Raw genomic sequence first — 20,295 nt, 5'->3', positions numbered from 1 at the left:
TTTCACGTCGGCTTCACTCGCACCTGACCAGGAGGACCAATGCTGCCAGGTAATCCAGGTGCTCCTGGGGAACCAGGGGAGCCTACAGGCCCAGAAGGACCACGGTCTCCTTTCTCCCCGTCACGGCCCTGAAAAACACATGCGGTTCACAACTGAAATTCACCCCACACACTTTCTTCCTCCTTCACTATAGTAAAGGCTGAACTATAAAATCAAAGCAGGTGGCCGCTGCCACCCCTCCACTGATGTTCTAGAGATAATTAATATGAATTTGCACATGAAACCGGCACTCTGACATTTGGCACCCCTCTGGATTCCTCTCAGAAGTCGCTCCACTTAAAGGCTAAGCTAGATCATTAGAGGTGAATTTATATAGCTTCTTCAGAGGAGTCCATTGATTCAGCAGTGAGAGGCTGATGTCAATTTTAGAACAAACTATGGCTGACAAATATACAGCTGAAGGGGGAAGTGATCAGGAGAAAAAAGGGCGGAAAGCAGATATGCAATAAAGTCACAACAGGAAGGCAGGGCGAGATAAGGCAGCTCGATAAGATATATAAAAAACAAACTGACAACAAACACATTTTTGAAAAGTAATCATATGAAAGAGGTTTGTGAAAACTGACATCTCTTCCAGCTGCTCCAGCTTCTCCTTTGTCGCCCTGTAGATTAGAAATAGACATTAAATACAATCTTCAAAAATAATCCTGCCAAATTATACGTTTTTTTTCTCTTAATCCACCCTTTATGTGCACATCATGTAAAAATAAAAACCAATGTCTAATACATGTATATGTAACATGCAATTTTACATGACAATCATTTGCGTGGCTCGGTTAGCAAAAATCTTGCCATGGGTCAAGTAAGATGCCTTTACAGAGCCAAACTGTGGAAAACATGTTGACTAAATGGTATGAAAGAGCCACAGACCTTTCTACCATCTTCACCTGGCACGCCATCCTCGCCCTGTGAGTCCAAACAAAATGCATTACAACAAACAGGAACAAAGTGCATAATGGCCAGTCTGCCACGGGAGCACTCAGTGCCTCTGCTTTAGAAACTCACTTAAGAGAACCATTATGCGGCAGAGCCTGAAATAAATGTCCATACTGCTTTTGATCAGTAAACATCATTTACAGAATGAAGGTACAAAAAAGGCCATTACCAATTATACAAGTATACAAGTACATCAAACTATGAGGATATTATATTCAGGAGGTCAGAGTTACCGTTTTGCCAGGTGGTCCAACTTTGCCATTTTCACCTGCTTTACCCTGACAAATAAAAGTAAGGTTAATTGGAAATCTGGAAGCGGAAGTTCGGTAAAAACATGTATAGGCCTGACAGACAGAACGATGGAACATTGCAGGAGTCTCTTTTTGGGTGGGATAGAGGGGTACTCACAGGTATCCCTGGATTGCCTGCAGGTCCAACAGGCCCTGGGGGACCCTGCGCCCCTACTAGTCCAGGTAATCCCTGGCAGAAAAAAACAAAAAATAGTCCAAGAGTAGATTTTGCAATGAATTACTAGACACTGTAATACACTGCAAAATAGATTTAAATGTCTATGATTTGTTTATTTTCCAAGACGATCACTGTGTAAAAGATTCAGATTCAGAGATGTCATCACTAGATAGACTTTAATGTGCATGAGCAGCTGCAGAGCTGTCATATAACTGCCCTGTAAGCCAGGATTTAGATCTTTTAAATAAACCCTAAGTTTCAAAGTTCCTGACTTTTAATAACATTATTATGGTCAATATTACATAACAGTCTCCTCTGAAAAATGGACTGGCCTGGAGACATCTTTCCCTACAGTCAGCTTATGCAATTCAGCACAGATCTAAAAGCAGTTTTTTTTACAGTTTCCACAGTGCCCTCTGCAGGATGCCCACTTCAAGTGCTCACTAAAATTGAGAATGATGCAAAATAATGACCCCACAACCCCGAATTGGATGAGTGGAAGAGAACGGAGGGATAGATGGATGCTCATTAAAATCAAACTATAGAAGACATTTCCATCATGAATAATCATTTGCACGGTGATCATCTCAGACAATTTGAAAAGTACATTTCCTGAAACTACATTAAATACATTTCCACTGTAAAATGATTAAAACAGAACAATGAATGAAAACCTGAAGGGGCAAACAATTATACCTGTCTGCTTAAGTAACAATACAACAAAAAATAATGTGTTTATTTTGTAATGATTACCTCTTTAACACAATCATCTTCAAAGAAAGAAAGAAACTTACATCCCTCCCTGGATCTCCCTGTTTCCCAGGATCACCCTATAACACAAATAAAAACAAATGCAGTGCATCAGCTACACAGAGACTCCGTGAGTCTTATAGTTTGGTAAAAGATGAGACAAACTGAAATACCCTCTGGCCAGGTGGCCCAGGAGCCCCTGGTTTACCATCCAGACCAGGACGCCCATCTAAGCCAGATGCTCCCCGTTCTCCCTGGTAATACATCAGTTAAGAGTTAGGAAATCACGTGGTTATTACAGTCTGTAATAATGATTTCCTACTGGAAATCTGCTGTTTGACTAACAAAACCAGTGGAAGTTGCAGCACAATGACGGAACTACACGTCAGAAGAGAGCAGCAGATGAGATGTGTGAGTGATTCCAAACCTTCTCTCCAGGCGGTCCTCTGTCTCCTGTGTCGCCCTGTAAATATGGGAAATCAACGTGACATAAATATACTTGAAAGTCAATGAAATTCAGACAGTTAAAGATATGCATTAGCGATAATTGTAATGTAGAGAAGGAGAGAAGGAAAGTCCACTCACTCTTGTCCCTGGAGGCCCCCGTTGTCCTTCAGGACCCTTTATAGACGACAGGAAAAGAACAAGAAGTCACATCACTCTTGCATACTAAAATCTACTGAGAACAGGATCCGTGCGCATTCAGATCCATATATAGCGAGCTATCAGATGCTCATGAATGCATTTAAAAATTGCAAGAATGAGGAACACTCACTCTTAGGCCTGGAGCTCCAGGAGTCCCCGCCTCGCCTTTCGTGCCTTTGCTGCCATGCTCTCCTGGGTCACCAGCATCACCCTGGGAATCACAGTGATGTAATCTGCTGCTATATACTTTTTTTTAACCAGTTACCTTACATTTTTCAAATTATTTCAGCTATTGGTGTTTATTTAGGATATTTTAACAGCTCAAACAAACATACTTGATTTTGTAAAAAATGAATAAATAAAAAAATTATCAAGCGCTCACCTTTTCTCCTCTCTCTCCTTTCAGCTGGCCCTGGATATCAGCCTGTTGACAGACAAGCATGGCAAATGTCACATGTAGCTCTGCCTCCTCTGTGTTATCAAAATTGGATTATAAGTAGTTAATTTAGTGTTAAGCTGATTCCTGGAGGCTGTTAAACAGTGTTCTGTGACACTGTTTCTTTACCACTACTCCTGGTGGTCCTGGGGGCCCTTGAAGTCCCTGGTTGAAGAGAATAAAGTGTGTGAATCCACTAACATATATACATATACATATAAAGACACATCTCCCATTTCCAAAAGGAAAATAAGCACCATACCTGTTCTCCCTTCTCTCCTCGTGGTCCAGACGGTCCAGGGCTACCCTGTGATTGAACACAGATCAATAAAGGTGCTGAGCGGCCGACCTTTGTCACAGCTCCTTCTCTCAAGGTCTCAACAGAGCATACTGAAAAGCTTTCTGTATGATAACACATAAATGAGCGTCTCACATTTCGTCCACTCTCTCCAGGGTCTCCCATGTCTCCTTTCTCGCCTGGTGACCCTGGCTGACCAGTCTGACCCTGAGTGCAGCATCAATCAAAATGTCTGTTAAGTGAACTTTCAAATAAGGCAATTTAAAGGTTACGATTGAAAACTTAACTTTAAAATATGCTTCAAAGAGATTTGTCATACCCTCAGTCCTCTTTCTCCTGGCTTCCCTGGAAGTCCAGACTCACCCTGATGAAAAATTCAAGTAAAAAAAGAAAATGGCCAAGAGAAAGGATGGAACTACATCTAAATATTCATGACAGAAGGATCCTTTCTTTGTGGATGTATATGATGTGGGTGATATTCTAGTCAAACAAACATATTATAAAAGGTAAAAAGAAAAAAGAAAGAATGTGAAAGAGCAGATGTTATACTCACAGGAGTGCCTTCATCACCCTTCTCTCCTCTCTCCCCCTAAAAAACAGGTTTAATAATTTATTTGGGTGTGAAGCTCTGTGGCATTAAATTTCAAAATCGACACTAACCCAGTAGAGCATCTGAAGAGAGTACACATGCACAAAAGAAAGGCACTGGACATGTCATGAATACATAAAGGGTACTTGTTTTTACCTCTAAAACGACCATTAGAAAGAGGTGCATGTTGAAAGAAACAGAAGAAGGTTGCTGTTGATGTTTGATTACAGCACTGAGAGCAACATGGACAACCTTAATACCTTAATACAAAAGTATGGAGTAAAGTGCAACAGTATATGGACACCTACACATTACACCTACAGGAGCTGCTCACAGTTATTGTGCTGATGTTAATGCGCGAGGAGGTTTGGAGCTCTGCAGTTATTGAGTCAGCAGAGTGTTGGTAACTTTTACACACTGTGCCTGAGTGGTGGCTGAGTTGCTGTGGTTCCTATATCTTTCTGATTTCAATAATTGATCGTGTTGTATTTTAGCTGATCGTGGAATATCTCGCAGGATAGAAAGTGACTTGTTAGAAGTGGCCCAATACTTTTATCCATATAATGCATTCACTGTGTGAGGTAAACCGGTGAAAGAATAAAAGAGTATAAAAGTTTCAGTAGAAGCTATAGTTTCCCATAGAGGCTGGACCATATGGTTGATATTATAATAAGAGTATTAATGTGGAACCAGAAAACATTTTCCATATATCATAAATTTAGATTATCAACTGATTATTACAATTATTTTAAGTATAGAAAATGTATGTCAACAGTCCTTTCTAAATATATTTACACATGAGTCGCAGTAAAACTTAAATTATCACTCAAACCTACACCCTATTTGTAAACTCTTGAAAAAAAAAAAACTGTTGCTCGTCACAGTAAAGGTCAGGTAGTAACTTCATCTGAAACACCGCTCTGACCTGTTTACCGGGAACGCCTGGCTTTCCTGGGAATCCTGGGCGTCCATTTTCTCCCCTCTCTCCCGGTTCACCTGGATCTCCCTAACAAACAGTTAAGAGGACCAGATAAACAATCAAACAGACACTAATAAACGAAAACAACTAAAAGCATACACAGCAGGCCTCTCACCTTGGCACCTGGCCTTCCGCTAATACCAGCGGGCCCCTGAGGGAAAAGCATATGTTTATGTACTTTTGCTCTGAGAGGTTTGGGGATGACAACAGGTGGCACAAGGGAATGCTTCATGAATAACTGATGCTTGTGTCAGGAATTCATCACGGCAGCTGTAAACAGTGCGTCTGTGCCCTTTGTAGCTCTGATAAAGAGAGGTTAGGATGACTTACTCGCTCTCCCGGCTCTCCCTTAGGTCCTGCAACACCTGACCCTCCAGAGCCCGGAGACCCCTTACAGTATAAGAAAAAAAATCAAAAACCATTATGAGGTATGGCAAATGATGAACATTTAAAAGCAATAATTAACATATTTTTCTCACTTTCTCTCCTCTCTGTCCTGGTTCTCCCTTTTCTCCTCTCGAACCCTCAGGGCCAGGTATGCCTCGCTCCCCCTGCGGGTGAACAGCGGCGGAAGTTACACCCATGAACTCTGAGCGAGCTCCACTAAAATGAAAAGTTGTAGGAGATGCGATTTTACACATTACCTGTTCTCCTTTCCTCCCTGAGAGACCTTGAACCTGGATGATTTAAATAATTCAATAAAGGCTTGTCATCATACACATAGACTGTCATGAATATTAAGTGTATATCCAAAAAACGCATGAATAAATTCATGTATGTGATGATTTTCTCATGTCTGATTGCTCACAGTTCTCCCAGGCTCTCCTCGTGCACCTTCATTTCCCTGGGAACAGACATGTTCACTTGTTCCTTCATCTTTGCTTGGAAATTCATTACATCAGATTATGAAACATTCAACGACAAAATCACGTTCCTATTGACCCGCTGCCTCTCATATCATTGCACTTAATTATATCAGTCTCACCTTTTCTCCTGGCGGTCCACTGGGTCCTGGTAAACCCTGTTACAAAAGGAAACACCATTTTGTGAGACTCGTAATGCAGATGATGCAACAAGTATGAAATGGAAAGGCACACAGATGCCATTAGCCAATATAACACAGCAGTCTGTCACTTACTCTTACACCTGCAGGTCCTGGAGGGCCTGGCTTCCCTGAATCTCCCTGAGGAGGCAATTTAATTCAGAAAAGAGTGAAAAAAAAATCTTTTGAAAGCACAAGATGCTAACCTTTACCTAACCTTTAACCTTTAAGACTACAAACTTAACCAGTACTCACTCTTTCTCCAGTTTCACCAGCTGGTCCTCTCTCCCCCTACAAACATACAAAGGTTCAAATTCACCACATGCTCTTTTGGTGAAAGTTTCCCTGTATTAAATCCGCACATGCAAACGACAGAGTCCTACTGCCATACCTGCAAACACTACAACTGAAAACATTACAAACCTTTTTGGGGTGTGCTCAAATACTAGTGGGTAAAACGATGCACAGCATCAGTGGTACCAATCTACTGAGCATCAGTGATATCACTAAGGTGTCTGCTGAGAGGATACTAAAAAACAGAATCCTTCCCATCTGGCAAGTGATAAAATAGCATCATCTATCATAATTCATGACTGTTTCTTTTTTCGGGCTCTTTGATATATCATTTTATGACCTCATTACTTATTCATTCATTCTGATTTTTTTTTGTAAAAAAAAAAGTAGCATAAAAGGACTACAGCTGTTACGTCATCACGGTGATTTTTTTAAATGAATGTTGAATCTTATAGAAAAGGGGCCCCAAATATTGTGAAAAGTTATCTTGATCCATATAACAGAAAGAAGAATAAACAGTGACACAAAGAAAGATTCAGTCTCATGTCATGTGACTCACCCTATCTCCCTGTGATCCAGGCTCACCTGCTTGTCCTCTGTCCCCCTATCAGGAAAGAAAGAGTGATAGAAGTCATTCTTCCGTTTAGACATCATGCCAAAAGTTTTTTTTTCCCCTGCCATCGTCTTACCTTGCTGCCAATTTCTCCTGGAGGCCCACGGGGCCCCTGAAAAACAGGAACAAAATGTTCAAACCTAAATTTATCAGCTCCACTGAGGGGGTTATGAATTTATTTCTGTTTCTAATTACACTGTTTCCTAATTAGCAGGATTTCTCAACAACCAAACACGGCCATTTAGAAAGCATTTCCTCAAAACTCTGTAACTGTAAGGCACAGAAGCACACTTTTTTCACATGTATTTATCACTCTAAGCCACCTTCATCATCCAATGATTGTGTAGTCTTAACTTGTGTGTCCTTCATCATACTGTACTATGAGCCATGCTTTTTAAACACCTATGTGTCTGACCTACCCTGTCCCCAGGTTCCCCATTTTTGCCTGGAGGTCCAGGTTGTCCTTCGCCACTGTCACCCTGAAAAATAATCAGGCCTGTGAAATAAACACATTGCATCACTCAGCCTCTTAAACCGACTCAATAGGCAACTACCTTCTCCCCTTTTCTGCCCTCAAGTCCTGCTGGTCCTGAAGGACCCTGAGGTCCCTGAAGTCCTGGAATACCCTGATAATACAAAAAGCAATTAGTAAATGCAAAATATGCCTTGCTTGCACGCAGAGCCAACCTCCAAAACAAGTGTGTCAGCACACTGTCTGCGATTGACAGCTCTTACAGGGGAGCCCTTCTCGCCTTTCACTGCCACCCCGCTGCCTACACCTGGAGGTCCCTGTCAGCAAAGAGAGATAAGAGGTGAGAAATCATTCTGCTCGTGTGGTTCTTCGCAGTGAAAGGACAAGTTGGTGATGGTGTGACTCACCCTCTCTCCTGGGCTTCCCTTGTCTCCCTGTAGACAAAAGTGGAGGAGGAGAGAGAAAGACAGATTGAGAAAACAACCGGGGGAGAACGAGGATTCAGAACATTGTTACTAGCACGAAAAACTCTATAATAAGTTTCCCAAGAGACTGATGTGCGTCATGTGTATGCACACAAACTCACAGGTTGATCTGTAAAAAAAAAAAAAAAAAAAAAACTTGAAAAAACAAAGGACGTCTCTACTGTTTTATGTATTGTATTACCTTAAAACTAAAGCAGATATACATAATACAATGATTTGTTAATAACAGGACATTCTTATAAAATCACTGAAGAATTGGACATTTTGCTGGATGTGATTTTTCTTCATTATTTCCCAGTGGGTCACCACAGCTGATCGATCTGTCCCTTTATCCCAGGCAGTGACCAATGAACACTATGATAGACAGGGTCATTCATGTCCAGACTCCAGACTTCTCAAAATCAAACAGCATCAGTCTCTGTTACTGAATATGAAAACTGGATTTTTAATACATTAGAACAAAAAAAAAAGACCTGAGACTTTTTAAATATGGAGTGGAAAACTGAAAAGTAGAAACCTGGATAAAAACCCCCAACTAAAGAAAAACTGCCCAAAGATTTCTTTACATATACAGCCAATGATTGATATTCCACTGATGGAATATGCAGGCAGCTCAATGCTACCACCATGTGTGAGACTCTGACAATAACAGTTTCTTGTTGGAGAAATGCTCCACAGAGTTCATAAAACCATATCCAACAGTTGTTTCTCAGTAGGAATGTAAATAATGGAAAAACTGTACCCACCCAAGTATATAATAACCGAGTATATAATAAGCTTGCATATAATAACAGAGCAAATATTCATTGCATTTGAAACTGCTGCTGTTTCCTTGTACTTGTAACAGAGCTCAGGGAAACTGACTGGGTGGTTTAAGATACGTTTTAGCACCGATATGGCAGAGAACAAAACTTCTCCACAGAAGTCAACCTGGCGGTCAGTGTTTTACACTAGGAAAGGATGTGGGCTCATACATACATGAGACATGAGTAAAGGCACTTTACAAATCTGATGTCAAAAGAATTAAATATGAAAATCTATTTCTTTTCTTAGTAGAAGAGAAACAAGAGAAAAACCTTGACTGAAAGCCCTGGTGTTCCTGGTATTCCTGGGCGACCATCCTGGCCTCGTGTCCCTGGAACTCCAGGTTCTCCTTTGGTGCCGTCCCTGCCTGACCGACCTGGCGTACCCTTGCCACACAACAAAAACTCAACTCAGTACATATGAATGATGGATGACCATACAAACCATTTTAACTACACTCTCTTCTACACATAAGATTTTACAGATGACACTGTGGCCCACTGTGGGTTTTAGGATTACACTGGCTATTTAAAAGAAGTTAAAGAATGCTGTGAATGTCAACATAAAAAACATCCTGACTGGTTATCTGGTGTTTTTCTTACATCTGTTCCTGGAATGCCTGGTTCTCCTTTCCTCCCTGGAAGACCCCCACCACCAGATGTCACAGGACCTGGTTCACCCTAAAATATCAACAAAGCGCAGTGAACGATGGAATAATAACACTTCACCTTTTTTCCTTTTGAAACTGGCAAAAACAAACTGAATTGGAAAAAAAAAAAAAGGTTAAGATGTTTTTAAGCTCACCCTTTCACCTTTATCACCCTTTGGCCCCAGTGGTCCTGGTGTTCCTGGTTCACCCTAGAACAACAGAAAACAAAGGCAGTTCAAATCTGGTCACCTGCCAACTCTCTCGCACAGGACGGCCGGGGCTACTTACTGGGTTTCCTCTGACACCAGGTAAGCCTTGTGAACCCTGTGCAGTAAAAAAAACAAAACGTAACAGTATTTTATTGACTCACTGCTAACAAAATCATAAACAGTCAATCTGTGGGTTCCAGTCGCTCTACTCACGGGAACACCTGCACTTCCGGGGGCACCTGGTCGCCCTGGTAACCCTGGATTTCCATCAATACCGGGAAAACCCTAAACACAACACGGCTCATTAGTTTGGTTCTGTTTTGGCTGGTTTGTATGGTTTAGAATGATTTCAGCTACACTTACTCGCTCTCCCTTTTCTCCTTTTACCACCAGCGAAGGGTCAATTGGGAGACTTTGGCCTGGTGTTCCTGGACGACCTTCAGGGCCTCTGGCGCCATCTCTCCCAGGCAAACCATCACGACCCTGTATGAAGATTGCTATTGTCAAGAAAGAGCTAGCAGGGCGGTGGACTGCAAACCGACATGCAGATTCGCATTAACCATAGGCCGGCTAAAGCAACTTAACTGTGTAGAGCTGCCAGTTAACACATTCAGCTGAGCCAACACTGATGTGGGCTGATATTGATTTGCTGGATTTGCGACTGAGCCACACTTTGTGGCCTGCCTGGACTGACGTTACACTCAATAATTGGACGCTTACTAAAATGTCACGTCAATATCCATTTGCAGTAACATTGCACTAGTGCAACGCCAAACTGAATCATCAAGTTCAGTATAATTAAATGACTCACAGGCTCTCCCTTGCGTCCATCTGCACCATCTCTGCCTCTCTCACCCTGTGGGTTCAAACAAAGGAAACACCATCTTAAAAGCTGAAGAACAAGACCACTGGAGAAAAAAAAGTGCAACTTCAGCTCTTCAATACCTTTTCTCCACGTTCTCCCTTCTCACCCTAAAAGAAAATTAAAAAATAAAACCAAAAATTTAGAAATTAAAGTATGAAGGACAACAGAAGAAAGCTCTTGCTTTTATCAGTTACATAATTAACACTTAATTAATCAGAGCAGGATACATCAGTCAATTTGTGGTTATAGGTTATAAAACGTAAAAATACAGCATGACGGTACACAATAACTTACCCGAGGGCACTGAATGGTACACTCATCTGTACTTTGAGTAGTCTAAAAAACATCAACAGAAACAGCTGAGATTTAGACTTTTATTCAGTTGAACCTTATCACCGTTAAAATAAATGACACATATTCACTAGTGTGAGTGTTACAGATGTTTAAATAGTTACTGGAAAACTAGGTGTTTTGTTTGTCGTCTTCTTTTTTTAATTTATGTCAATCCAGATCACACCGAGTTTAACTCTAATTCAAGATTGTAAACAAAATATTTTTCTCTGGTTTCTTCCCACCTCTTGTGCCCTGGCAATGCCACAGAGCAAGCTGGCTAGATTAGACTGTAGCGTGGTCAGCTGCGCTGGATAACTTGTATACAAGAGGTTGTCGTTGCCATCTGACACAGCCTGATACAGCTCCCCAGTGTCTGCCTGGTCGACACCAACAGCTAGGACTTTCACACCTAGCAAACATACAAACAGAAAAATCAACAGTATTTGTTTGCAAGGCAAAAAAGATCATAATATCTGTAGTGTACTGCAATTGAACAAACTATTTGTGGAATTATTTTGTAAGCAATATTAATTAATTAATTAAATTGTTTTTTAAAATTTGATATGCCAAATACTCGGCATATCTCAGCATGATGTGCAGTGTGTCCGGCTCTTTTCAAGATGCTTTCAGATGTTTCATTCTATTAATACTTTTCATTTATTTTTAGATTGAACACGACTTCCTACATTTTTACGCACACTTTTGTGGTAGATATGTCCCAACTAAACTGTTCCAATTCTGTCAAATATGCTGCCTTCATAGGGACCAGGCAGTAACACTCATCCAAGTTAAAGCAAACTCCAGCTGTCATTCTATTATATTCTATTAATATTGTGACTTCATGTCAGTGATCCTCTGAAAGAAAACCTGTAGCTTTGAGACTGCTGGCTGCAAGGCTCAGGTCGTCATTGGAACGTTTGTCAGCGATGATGACAACAACACCAGGGACCCTTAGTCTCCGTCCAGCCGATGGGGTCAGGACATACTGTCTGGTGAATGTTACCGCCTCACCTGCAGAGGGAGACAGGCAATATCACAAATGTCATCGCACAAAACAAAGCAGCTGCTCAGATGGCACTCAGTAAGAACAGAAAAGGACTGTCAGAAAAGATAAGGAGAAAGACAAAAATCCCAACCGATGTTGCTCCCTGGGCTTTCATCAAAGGGTATGGACTGAATCTCTTGAAGTAGGGTATCAGATCTGGCATGGCGATTGAGCAGGAACCATATTTTGGGTCTAGAACCATATACTACAACCCCAATCTGAAACAGATAAAAAAATAGCCCAAATGATCGCATAAGTAAAAGCTAAAAAAGGACTGAAAAAAAAAACAGTTGTACATTTCCCTGATCAGTTGCGAGACTTTATTTTGACAAAAAGTACCTGTGTGTTGAGGGCTCCAGTAGTTCTGAGAGACTCTGCTGTATTTGTGAGGAATTCACGTAAAGGTCTTGCAAGATTAATACGATCAGTAGACGCAGGTACCAGAAACACCACATCTAGAGGCCCAAGCGCACACACTGCAAACAGAGGTGTTTGTCAGGGTTAGTAAGCGATACGTTCTTAAACAAAAGCATATGAAAGAACATGTGTTTGTTTTACCAGGGCGTCCATCTACAGAGCTTTCTCCTCCTAGTCCACTTGCAAAGTTGGGCTGCAGGCTAAATCGATATCGAACGCCCAAACGCAGGCTGGGCACCTCGTAAGAGCTAGATGAAGCAGGCAGCGTGACAGACAAGACTCGACCACTATCTGAGAAATGTGAACAGTGGGATTAAATGAAATGAATAATGTTAACAATGCAAGCATGTGGAAGTTGAAACAAAACAAAAAAGTGAACATGTATACCGCGATGCCTTACCTGATTCTTCTCTCCAACGAAGAATATATCCGGTGGCACCTTGTAAAAGACTCCAGCCCAGCCGCACAGAATCCCGGGTAACCTCTACCACTCGTAAAGTTGTGGTAGGCAATGAAGGCGGGGTATAATCACCAGCTGTGTGCATTCAGATGTAGTAATTTTATCAAATTTATCAGTCAGATTTTGTACATTTCAATGGTTTTCTGTGAAATTTGAGATTTTGCAGCAAGGCTTCACAGTACCCTGCATATTCCTGAAGGTTTAAGTTAGCACCAATCAGTATTTGTGAATTGAAACACACTTCCTGCAATTATATCTGAAAGTCAGGACTCACGTGTGGTAATGCTGACAGATACCGGGGCTCCCTCTCTGTTTTGGACTAAAGCCATGACCTGCACCTCATACTGAACTCCAGGGTCCAGCTGGTCTAAATCCACTGCTGTCACATCTCCAGGTACCAGCTGACTCCTCTCTTCACCACCTACAGCAAAACACAGCAAGAGTGAGTGATCTAAGAGAAACAAGCTTTTATAACACTTTAATATCAGAAGAGACAAAAGAAGAAAAAAACCACACACCATCTGTTCTCCTCCAAGACACACGGTAAGATGTTGCTCCCTGCACGCCAACCCAAGTGATTCGGACAACCTCTCCGCGGCCCTCCTGGACTTGCAGTGATGTCACAGTCCCAACCGTGGACTGATCTTGTTCTATCAGTAGGAACAGGAAAATACTAAGCGTTGTTTACTTTAACATATTCCAAGTAATCCACACTCACAGCTAGGTTTATGTAAAAAGATACCCAGAACAACAGCTGCAAAGTGTATTCGGCTGATCCAGTGAGATACCTGTTTTGACATTTAGAACTGCAGGAGTCCCTTCTCGAGATCCAGTCAGTGTAGAAACCTGCACTGTGTAAGCCGAATCTGGCCGCAGTCCATCGATAGTGTAGGTAGAAACACTGGCATCAACGTTACGACTAGTTTCGACTCCTGCAGCGAGCAGAATATAGTTTGACACTAACACATTCCTTTGTTTATTAATCATGTATGTGGTTCCATGTAAATGCATGCATTTGCTTTTAATGCAAATAATTACAAACCATCATCACGGCGCCACGTGATCTTATACCCAGTTGCCCTCGAGGAAAGTGACCACGCGATGCGTATTCTCTGAGACGTGATGTCAAGGACACGAAGTCCAGACAATAACCCACTTTGGGGATTGGTCCGAGTAGCCAGCGTGGCCACCTCTCCAACACGCTGATCAGCAACAGCTGCAACACCAATTATTAGTGCCTCATCTGGCTGCAGGCCTTCTATGGTGAAGGCCGTGACCTCGGCTCCCAGAGTACGGGATTGTTCTGCACCTACAAAAGGGAGAACATAGGGTTACAAAACAATCTAAATTAATCAAGCTAAAACAGAAAAAAATATAAAAACAATTAAGCAACAGTTGTGCAAATTCTTTAGAGGCTCAGGTAAAATGAGAACCAAATAATGGAATAATACAACATAAAAGATAATATACCTTAAGATATTATCTTGATATACTAATATATATAGGATAATATTCATATGCATAACACTTACTGTTGCCTTGTCTCCAAGTAACCCTGTACCCCGTTGCTCCGGTAACACCTGTCCAGGTAATTCGAATTCTCCGACTATTTGCATTTATTACTCTCAGATTAGTCACCCTTCCCACAACAAGCTCTGCAATCATTAATATAATGATTAATAAAATATAATGGCAATGTTTAAATCTTTTTGAGGCAGTAAGAGCATCACAGTACTTTTAGGGAAAAAATAGGGGATAAAGCCTGAACTTCACAGAGGTCCATTCAGGGTTGTTGTTGCTGAAATTGGCAGGTAAAAGAAAGACACTGGAGAATCAGAATGTCAGTAGCTTCCTAAACTCACCTGGTTTGATATTGACGGTCACCGGCTCTCCTTCGTTTTCTCCCACCAGTGCAGTGACACTGACACCATACGAGACCCCCACTATCAGGTCTCTGAGGTCAAGGGTCGTCTGGTTTCCAGGAATGAGTCGTATTTCTTCTGCTTGCACTGACATGACATGAATCATACAGAAATTTTACCACCAATCATGTTTTTATTCATTTAGCAACAGAAGATATTGATTTGTTTTTCTTTTTAAATGACTAAGTTCAGCGTACAGTCAGTGTTCAAGATGATAACTCTGTATTGTGTGGCCCCGGCTACACCGGTCCAGCCAAGTCTGACAGTCCTGCCCAGAGACTCCACCACTCGCAGGTTGGAAACCCTTCCCACTGGCTGTTCCTCTGCAAAATCAAGGGTCAAAGTGATTCAGGCACAATCAGCATGTTTATGACCCATACAGTAAATCCAAAATCAGTTTAGGGTTCAAGGCGGACCTCTGGATGTGGTGGAGACAGGTGTGGCTTCCTCACGACCTTCGAACAGGGTGTACAAGGTGAAGATATATTCTGTGTTTGGTTTCAGGCCTGTGAGCACAGAGTTGGTGGTGCTTCTTGGAAAGGACAGGCTCCGGACAGGGCCTCCTGAAGCACAAGAGAACAGTGAACAGGGATCAACTTTTTCTCACTCTATATATAATATCAGTGCAGTATATGCTTTCTATTTCTTTCAACTTAAAAGTGGAGTTGGGATATAATACAATACAAAACTAAAGCTGGCAAAGTTGGGGAAAAAAATCATCAGAATTAATTTTTTAAAATTTTGCTTTCATGGTATATGCATGTCTAACCTTCCCCCTCCCTCCACTCCAGCCGATACCCTCGAGAGGACTGAATGAGTCTCCAGGTGAGGCGGATAGAGGAGGGACTGGTGATAGCTGCTCTGAGGACCTGCTGCTCTTGACGCTCTGAGGGGAAAAAATAATACATTATGCAATATGTTTTGAAATATTTGTATGTACATGGGATGGCTTATTACGTTCTGTAATTGCTTCTTCTGTTTGGAATGGCTGCAGACTTTCCATTCTAAACAAATTTTGGTGTAAATGGTGGGCGACAAACCCACTTTCAAGGTACATTTGCCATACTACAAATTCTGTTCTTGCAGAATTACTACATGCATGGACTCCTGGAGCTTTTTTACTTCACAGTCACTGATTCACACACACATGCACGCACACACACACACGCACACACACACACGCACGCACACACACATGCACACACACACAAATAAGAGCAACTTATTGTTTTCGTATCTTGTGCCAGGAGCACTGAAAGATGCTTCTGCACTTAAATAGATGCCCATGATTACTGGACACCCAGTCTACCACGAGAGCTACAGCCACACACAAAGATCTATTCCCAGACACACTTCATACGGTGTCCTAATAGATTATTATAAGACTGAAAGTAATTCCATCGAACATGAACCTTACCTTCTTTAAACTTGATACAAGTACAATTTTTATAGGAGTAAATAGGGTAAGTACCAGGCATTTGTTGCGTATCAAATGTACTTGATTAACTGGTCATAAGCAATCGTGAACACCTTCATAAAAAAAGACGTTCAGGTGTGTTTTAACAGATTCTCACAATCTTCCCAGGACATCCTAACAAATTCAACCCCAGGTCAGACTGTGCAATGCTCAGAGAATCTGCAAAAAAAAAAAACCCTCAGTCTCTACAGGCTCCAGCTAGCATGTTAAATTAAAGTTTATGACAGTATAATCAGAAAAAGACAGAACAAGTATGGGTTGTTTGCAAGCATTGCCAGGAGAAAGCCTCTTCTCTCTAAAAAAAACATGGCAGTGTGGCTTAGGTTTGCAAAGTTGCATCTGAACAAGCCACAAGAACTCTGGAGCAGTACAGTGCACCACATATGGTGACAACCAAACACGGCACATTAGCACAAACATCTCATACGAACGGTCAAACACAGTGGTGGAGGGGTGATTTTAGTCCCTTTTGACCATAGGACCTGGGCACCTTGCAGTCATTGACTCAACCATAATGCCTCTGTGAATCAAAGTATTCTAAAAATAAAAGTCAAATTTGAGGCCATCTGTCCAACAGCTAAATTTGGCCATGCAACAGGACAAACACATCAGCAAAGCTACAACCAAATGTCTGACAAAAGACAATAATCAAGGTGTTGCACATTATTCTTTTTGATATAACTGGATATCTGAGTGGCTACAAAGCAAAAGTGAACATGAACATGCATGCCACTCTTAAACCATTGAAAATCCATCATTTGTGCAGCAGCCACTTGCAGTATCTTAGCCTGCATATGCAAATTGTACACGTTTGTGTCAAAACAGATCTTCGTGGTTGACGAATCTTTTGTGAAATTGCATTAAAGCTACAGTGTCAAGAAAGCAGTGTAATGATTGACAGCTAAGTAAATTAGTAACAGATTTAATACCACACCTCCGCCCTGAGGCTGTCAATGTAGTGGACAAGATATCATCACACAGGTCAGCAGCCACGAGACAAACAAACATGTTCTCTCCAACGCTGTGAATGAGCACAGGTCTTTTCTTGTAACTGACCTGCAACTACATCGATGTGTGTCCAATAAAGGTCCGGAGGTCAAAGAAAAGTTTGATAATGAAAAGGTAACTTGAAGCTTGCACACACAACAAAGTGCTTAAACAGAACATGTTGTATACATCTTAGTTCTCTGATTCAGAACTGAGCCACACAAAACTTTCCAGTTCTCCATTCCCATCACTCCACTGCTCAGTGTTGTGTCCCCACAGTGACTCAAGTAACACTGGTCCAAATGAAGAGACAACATATGGGAACTGCTCACGAGAGGCAGATGGTGTGTGTGTGTGTGTGTGTGTGTGTGTGTGTGTGTGTGTGTGTGTGTGTGTAACGAGGGCGTAGGTGTGCTACAAAATGTTCCCCAAACAAAACAGCCCTAAACAGTAACACATGTAGACATTTTAAAATAGAGATAAACCGCAAGGAGGATTTCTATCGCTGCTTTATTTTTCTCCCCATCTTCTTCCTGCTGCTGCACTTGGCAGGAAAGAATAGAAGGCAGGAGCAAAAAAACAGCATTCTTTATGACAATTAGTTGCTAGAGAAACTGGAAAAATAGCTGAGCTCTGGCTCTGGAAAGTAGATTGTTGCCCCAACTAACTGTGAGTCACTGATGGGATGAGAACAGAGGAAAAGTTTGGTGGTGTGGCAGACCACTGAAAGCACGCCTACCTATCTTGAATCTGGCCGTTGTTGGAGAGGCCTCTGTGTTTCCCTCGTATAGTGGGATAATAGTAACAATGTACTCAGTATCTGGCTGGACCCCAGACAGCGTGTAGAAGTCAACGTCACCACCGACCTCCACGGTCTCTACATCACGACCTAAGTGAACAAAAAACCCAGAGAAAAATGTAAAGATATGTGACACAGTAAATAAATGCTGTTAGAAACAAAACATGATGTCTGATGTGTCCTTCGACCTGTAAACGGTCCCCAGACCAGACGGTACGCCCTCGCACCGCTGACACCTCGCCATCGCACACGAACACTGCCCTCTGACTCCGTCTCCACTGATAACTGCTGCACAACCTCAAGGCTCACTAGCACAAAAACATAAACAGAGACGTGAAGATAATGTTAATATACTGAAGGTCACCACAAGGAGACAGTATCACTTAGATCAGGCACTAAATTATAATTTTTGTGTATTTATTGCAAACTGTACCACTTATTGTATTTTACCTACTGATTGTGGTAGCTTTCATTACAGGAACATTATATAGCAGCGGCAAAGGGATTAATAGTAGGCCAGAGGACGAACTCACATGTGCGGGCGTTGAGGACAGACGGGGATGCAGAGTTTCGTGGGAACAAGGGGTAGAGGCTGATGACGTACTCTGTGTCGGGCTGAAGTGACTCCAAGGTGACAGATGTGGAGCCTGCAGACAGTGACCGCTCCAACAGCTGAGCTGCTGGCTGACCTACTCTTCCAGCCAAACAAAAAATAGAAAAAAAAAGACACAGAGAAGAGCAATTAACTAATAAATGACTGAAGAGCAATCACAAATTATACTGTGGGGTATGTTCGAACATTCAGACAGAATGTTTTTGCCTTTAGGGCCTCGCCTGTGCTTGATTAGTCTCAAGCATACTGAGAAAGGCTGTGTGCCTGTGTAGAATGTATCTATCTTTGCCTGGTTTCACTGAATTATAAATGTCAAAAGCTGCACTGTGAACAGGTAGGAACATCACTCCATGCTGCGCATGCTCACTAGAATGCACCCATTGACGTGGCAGTGTAACCGATCAACAGGGGAGCTTAGCGTGGCATTCTTCTAGCGAAGAACTGATACTGGCACAGCATGTGGTGAGAGAAACAGCTTATATGAGCCCTCAGGGCCCACTTTTCTCTCCTGAATCACAGCCTAAGCACCCACCCAGACCTCCTGACACACCCCGGTGCTATAAATGTGAGGACAAAATTACTCACAGTCCATGACATAAGCAAAAGTTTTCTCAGTCTGCCTAGCTTCATGATCAGCGATGATAAAATGTATTTGATATTTTAGGTAATTATAAGGCTATAAACATCCCAGCTGACAGCCAGTGCCTGAGGGAAGTTAGATGTTACAGAAGCTAATGTTGATCACACTGAACCCGTACTGCTACACACCCTTTGCATGGCCCCTGGATGCCATAAAAAGTAACAGTTATTGACTAGTGTTGACTTCTTTTCCTTTTTTTAAAATAATTCTGCCAAGGTTAGCATCGTGGCAGGGCCATTCTGACATTATAGGATAAGAACGGTTTACCAAAACAGGCAGGAAACAGAAAAAATATATAAGTGTGCCTGACCTCGTGGTCCGTAGGTGATTCTGTAGCCCTGGACAGGAGTTGAAGGTTGATTCCAGCCCAGACTGAGAGAAAAGAAACCTGCTTGGACCAAGCGCAGACTGGAGACACCTGGCAATGACCCTATGTGAAGAGAAAATGGGCTATTTCATATTGCAAATGGACCAATACTTATCTAGCGCTTTTCTACTCAATCTGAGAACTCAAAGCATTTTCTTATTACAAACCTAATTCATGTATTCACACACACATTCATAAAAGTGCTTTTTCCAATTCCTAGCCACTCTTAAACCAACATTCAAATGCTCACACTTTGATTAATGGATGAATCAGAGACAACTGTGGGTTCAGTATCTTGCCCAAGGATACTTTGACATTCACAAGTGTTTTGTCAGTCTCTTGTGTGTCTGTTGAGTCGTTCACTTTGTACTCACTGGTCCGTTGCTTGGCAGAAACAGAGTCTCCCACACTGTTGGGGTACTGGGCGATGACAGTCACCAGGTAATCTGTTCCTGACCTTAAACCTCGTGCAGTGTAGGTCCTCTGATTGGCAGTGACACTATCCTGCAGGTTGGGACAGGGGTGATCTTTGTAAACTGACACTCCTAAAACACGTGTATGACTGAAAAATAAAAAAAATAGCTGAGCTCTGGCAGCCTTCTATCATCACCATCACGCCAGGGTACACAGAAGGGAATTTA

The 20,295-nt window shown here is 41.9% G+C and overlaps 1 protein-coding gene across 4 annotated transcripts in view; it reads right to left on the bottom strand.

Annotated features, from left to right (window-relative positions):
• col7a1 (collagen, type VII, alpha 1) overlaps window positions 1–20,295 on the bottom strand; it is a 65,685-nt gene that overhangs the window by 31,812 nt on the left and 13,578 nt on the right. For all 4 annotated transcript variants that reach the window (XM_025907309.1, XM_025907310.1, XM_019358911.2 and 1 more), the window contains exons 8-67: window positions 20,029–20,158; window positions 19,598–19,717; window positions 18,568–18,723; window positions 18,223–18,342; window positions 17,975–18,124; window positions 15,541–15,657; window positions 15,188–15,334; window positions 14,969–15,094; window positions 14,712–14,858; window positions 14,382–14,504; window positions 13,892–14,158; window positions 13,638–13,781; window positions 13,368–13,499; window positions 13,124–13,270; window positions 12,790–12,924; window positions 12,531–12,680; window positions 12,312–12,448; window positions 12,064–12,190; window positions 11,795–11,938; window positions 11,170–11,336; window positions 10,889–10,930; window positions 10,675–10,701; window positions 10,541–10,585; window positions 10,093–10,212; window positions 9,943–10,014; window positions 9,809–9,844; window positions 9,676–9,729; window positions 9,474–9,551; window positions 9,144–9,257; window positions 7,990–8,016; window positions 7,846–7,899; window positions 7,665–7,736; window positions 7,530–7,589; window positions 7,187–7,222; window positions 7,057–7,101; window positions 6,459–6,494; window positions 6,300–6,344; window positions 6,147–6,182; window positions 5,970–6,005; window positions 5,806–5,838; window positions 5,641–5,712; window positions 5,492–5,551; window positions 5,277–5,312; window positions 5,108–5,188; window positions 4,147–4,182; window positions 3,913–3,957; window positions 3,729–3,800; window positions 3,558–3,602; window positions 3,425–3,460; window positions 3,242–3,283; window positions 2,990–3,070; window positions 2,800–2,835; window positions 2,642–2,677; window positions 2,388–2,468; window positions 2,259–2,294; window positions 1,405–1,476; window positions 1,230–1,274; window positions 931–966; window positions 627–662; window positions 24–128 (exon numbers count right to left, since the gene is read on the bottom strand). In XM_025907309.1, the coding sequence (XP_025763094.1) occupies window positions 24–128; window positions 627–662; window positions 931–966; window positions 1,230–1,274; window positions 1,405–1,476; window positions 2,259–2,294; window positions 2,388–2,468; window positions 2,642–2,677; window positions 2,800–2,835; window positions 2,990–3,070; window positions 3,242–3,283; window positions 3,425–3,460; window positions 3,558–3,602; window positions 3,729–3,800; window positions 3,913–3,957; window positions 4,147–4,182; window positions 5,108–5,188; window positions 5,277–5,312; window positions 5,492–5,551; window positions 5,641–5,712; window positions 5,806–5,838; window positions 5,970–6,005; window positions 6,147–6,182; window positions 6,300–6,344; window positions 6,459–6,494; window positions 7,057–7,101; window positions 7,187–7,222; window positions 7,530–7,589; window positions 7,665–7,736; window positions 7,846–7,899; window positions 7,990–8,016; window positions 9,144–9,257; window positions 9,474–9,551; window positions 9,676–9,729; window positions 9,809–9,844; window positions 9,943–10,014; window positions 10,093–10,212; window positions 10,541–10,585; window positions 10,675–10,701; window positions 10,889–10,930; window positions 11,170–11,336; window positions 11,795–11,938; window positions 12,064–12,190; window positions 12,312–12,448; window positions 12,531–12,680; window positions 12,790–12,924; window positions 13,124–13,270; window positions 13,368–13,499; window positions 13,638–13,781; window positions 13,892–14,158; window positions 14,382–14,504; window positions 14,712–14,858; window positions 14,969–15,094; window positions 15,188–15,334; window positions 15,541–15,657; window positions 17,975–18,124; window positions 18,223–18,342; window positions 18,568–18,723; window positions 19,598–19,717; window positions 20,029–20,158 (5,043 nt within the window). The remainder of the gene's footprint in view (window positions 1–23; window positions 129–626; window positions 663–930; window positions 967–1,229; window positions 1,275–1,404; window positions 1,477–2,258; window positions 2,295–2,387; window positions 2,469–2,641; window positions 2,678–2,799; window positions 2,836–2,989; window positions 3,071–3,241; window positions 3,284–3,424; window positions 3,461–3,557; window positions 3,603–3,728; window positions 3,801–3,912; window positions 3,958–4,146; window positions 4,183–5,107; window positions 5,189–5,276; window positions 5,313–5,491; window positions 5,552–5,640; window positions 5,713–5,805; window positions 5,839–5,969; window positions 6,006–6,146; window positions 6,183–6,299; window positions 6,345–6,458; window positions 6,495–7,056; window positions 7,102–7,186; window positions 7,223–7,529; window positions 7,590–7,664; window positions 7,737–7,845; window positions 7,900–7,989; window positions 8,017–9,143; window positions 9,258–9,473; window positions 9,552–9,675; window positions 9,730–9,808; window positions 9,845–9,942; window positions 10,015–10,092; window positions 10,213–10,540; window positions 10,586–10,674; window positions 10,702–10,888; window positions 10,931–11,169; window positions 11,337–11,794; window positions 11,939–12,063; window positions 12,191–12,311; window positions 12,449–12,530; window positions 12,681–12,789; window positions 12,925–13,123; window positions 13,271–13,367; window positions 13,500–13,637; window positions 13,782–13,891; window positions 14,159–14,381; window positions 14,505–14,711; window positions 14,859–14,968; window positions 15,095–15,187; window positions 15,335–15,540; window positions 15,658–17,974; window positions 18,125–18,222; window positions 18,343–18,567; window positions 18,724–19,597; window positions 19,718–20,028; window positions 20,159–20,295) is intronic.

This window comes from Oreochromis niloticus, linkage group LG5 (assembly GCF_001858045.2).
Source record: "Oreochromis niloticus isolate F11D_XX linkage group LG5, O_niloticus_UMD_NMBU, whole genome shotgun sequence".
Classification (NCBI taxonomy): domain Eukaryota; kingdom Metazoa; phylum Chordata; class Actinopteri; order Cichliformes; family Cichlidae; genus Oreochromis; species Oreochromis niloticus.
The sequence above is the reverse complement of the archived record's forward strand: the minus strand, read 5'-3'. Positions and strand labels throughout refer to the sequence as shown.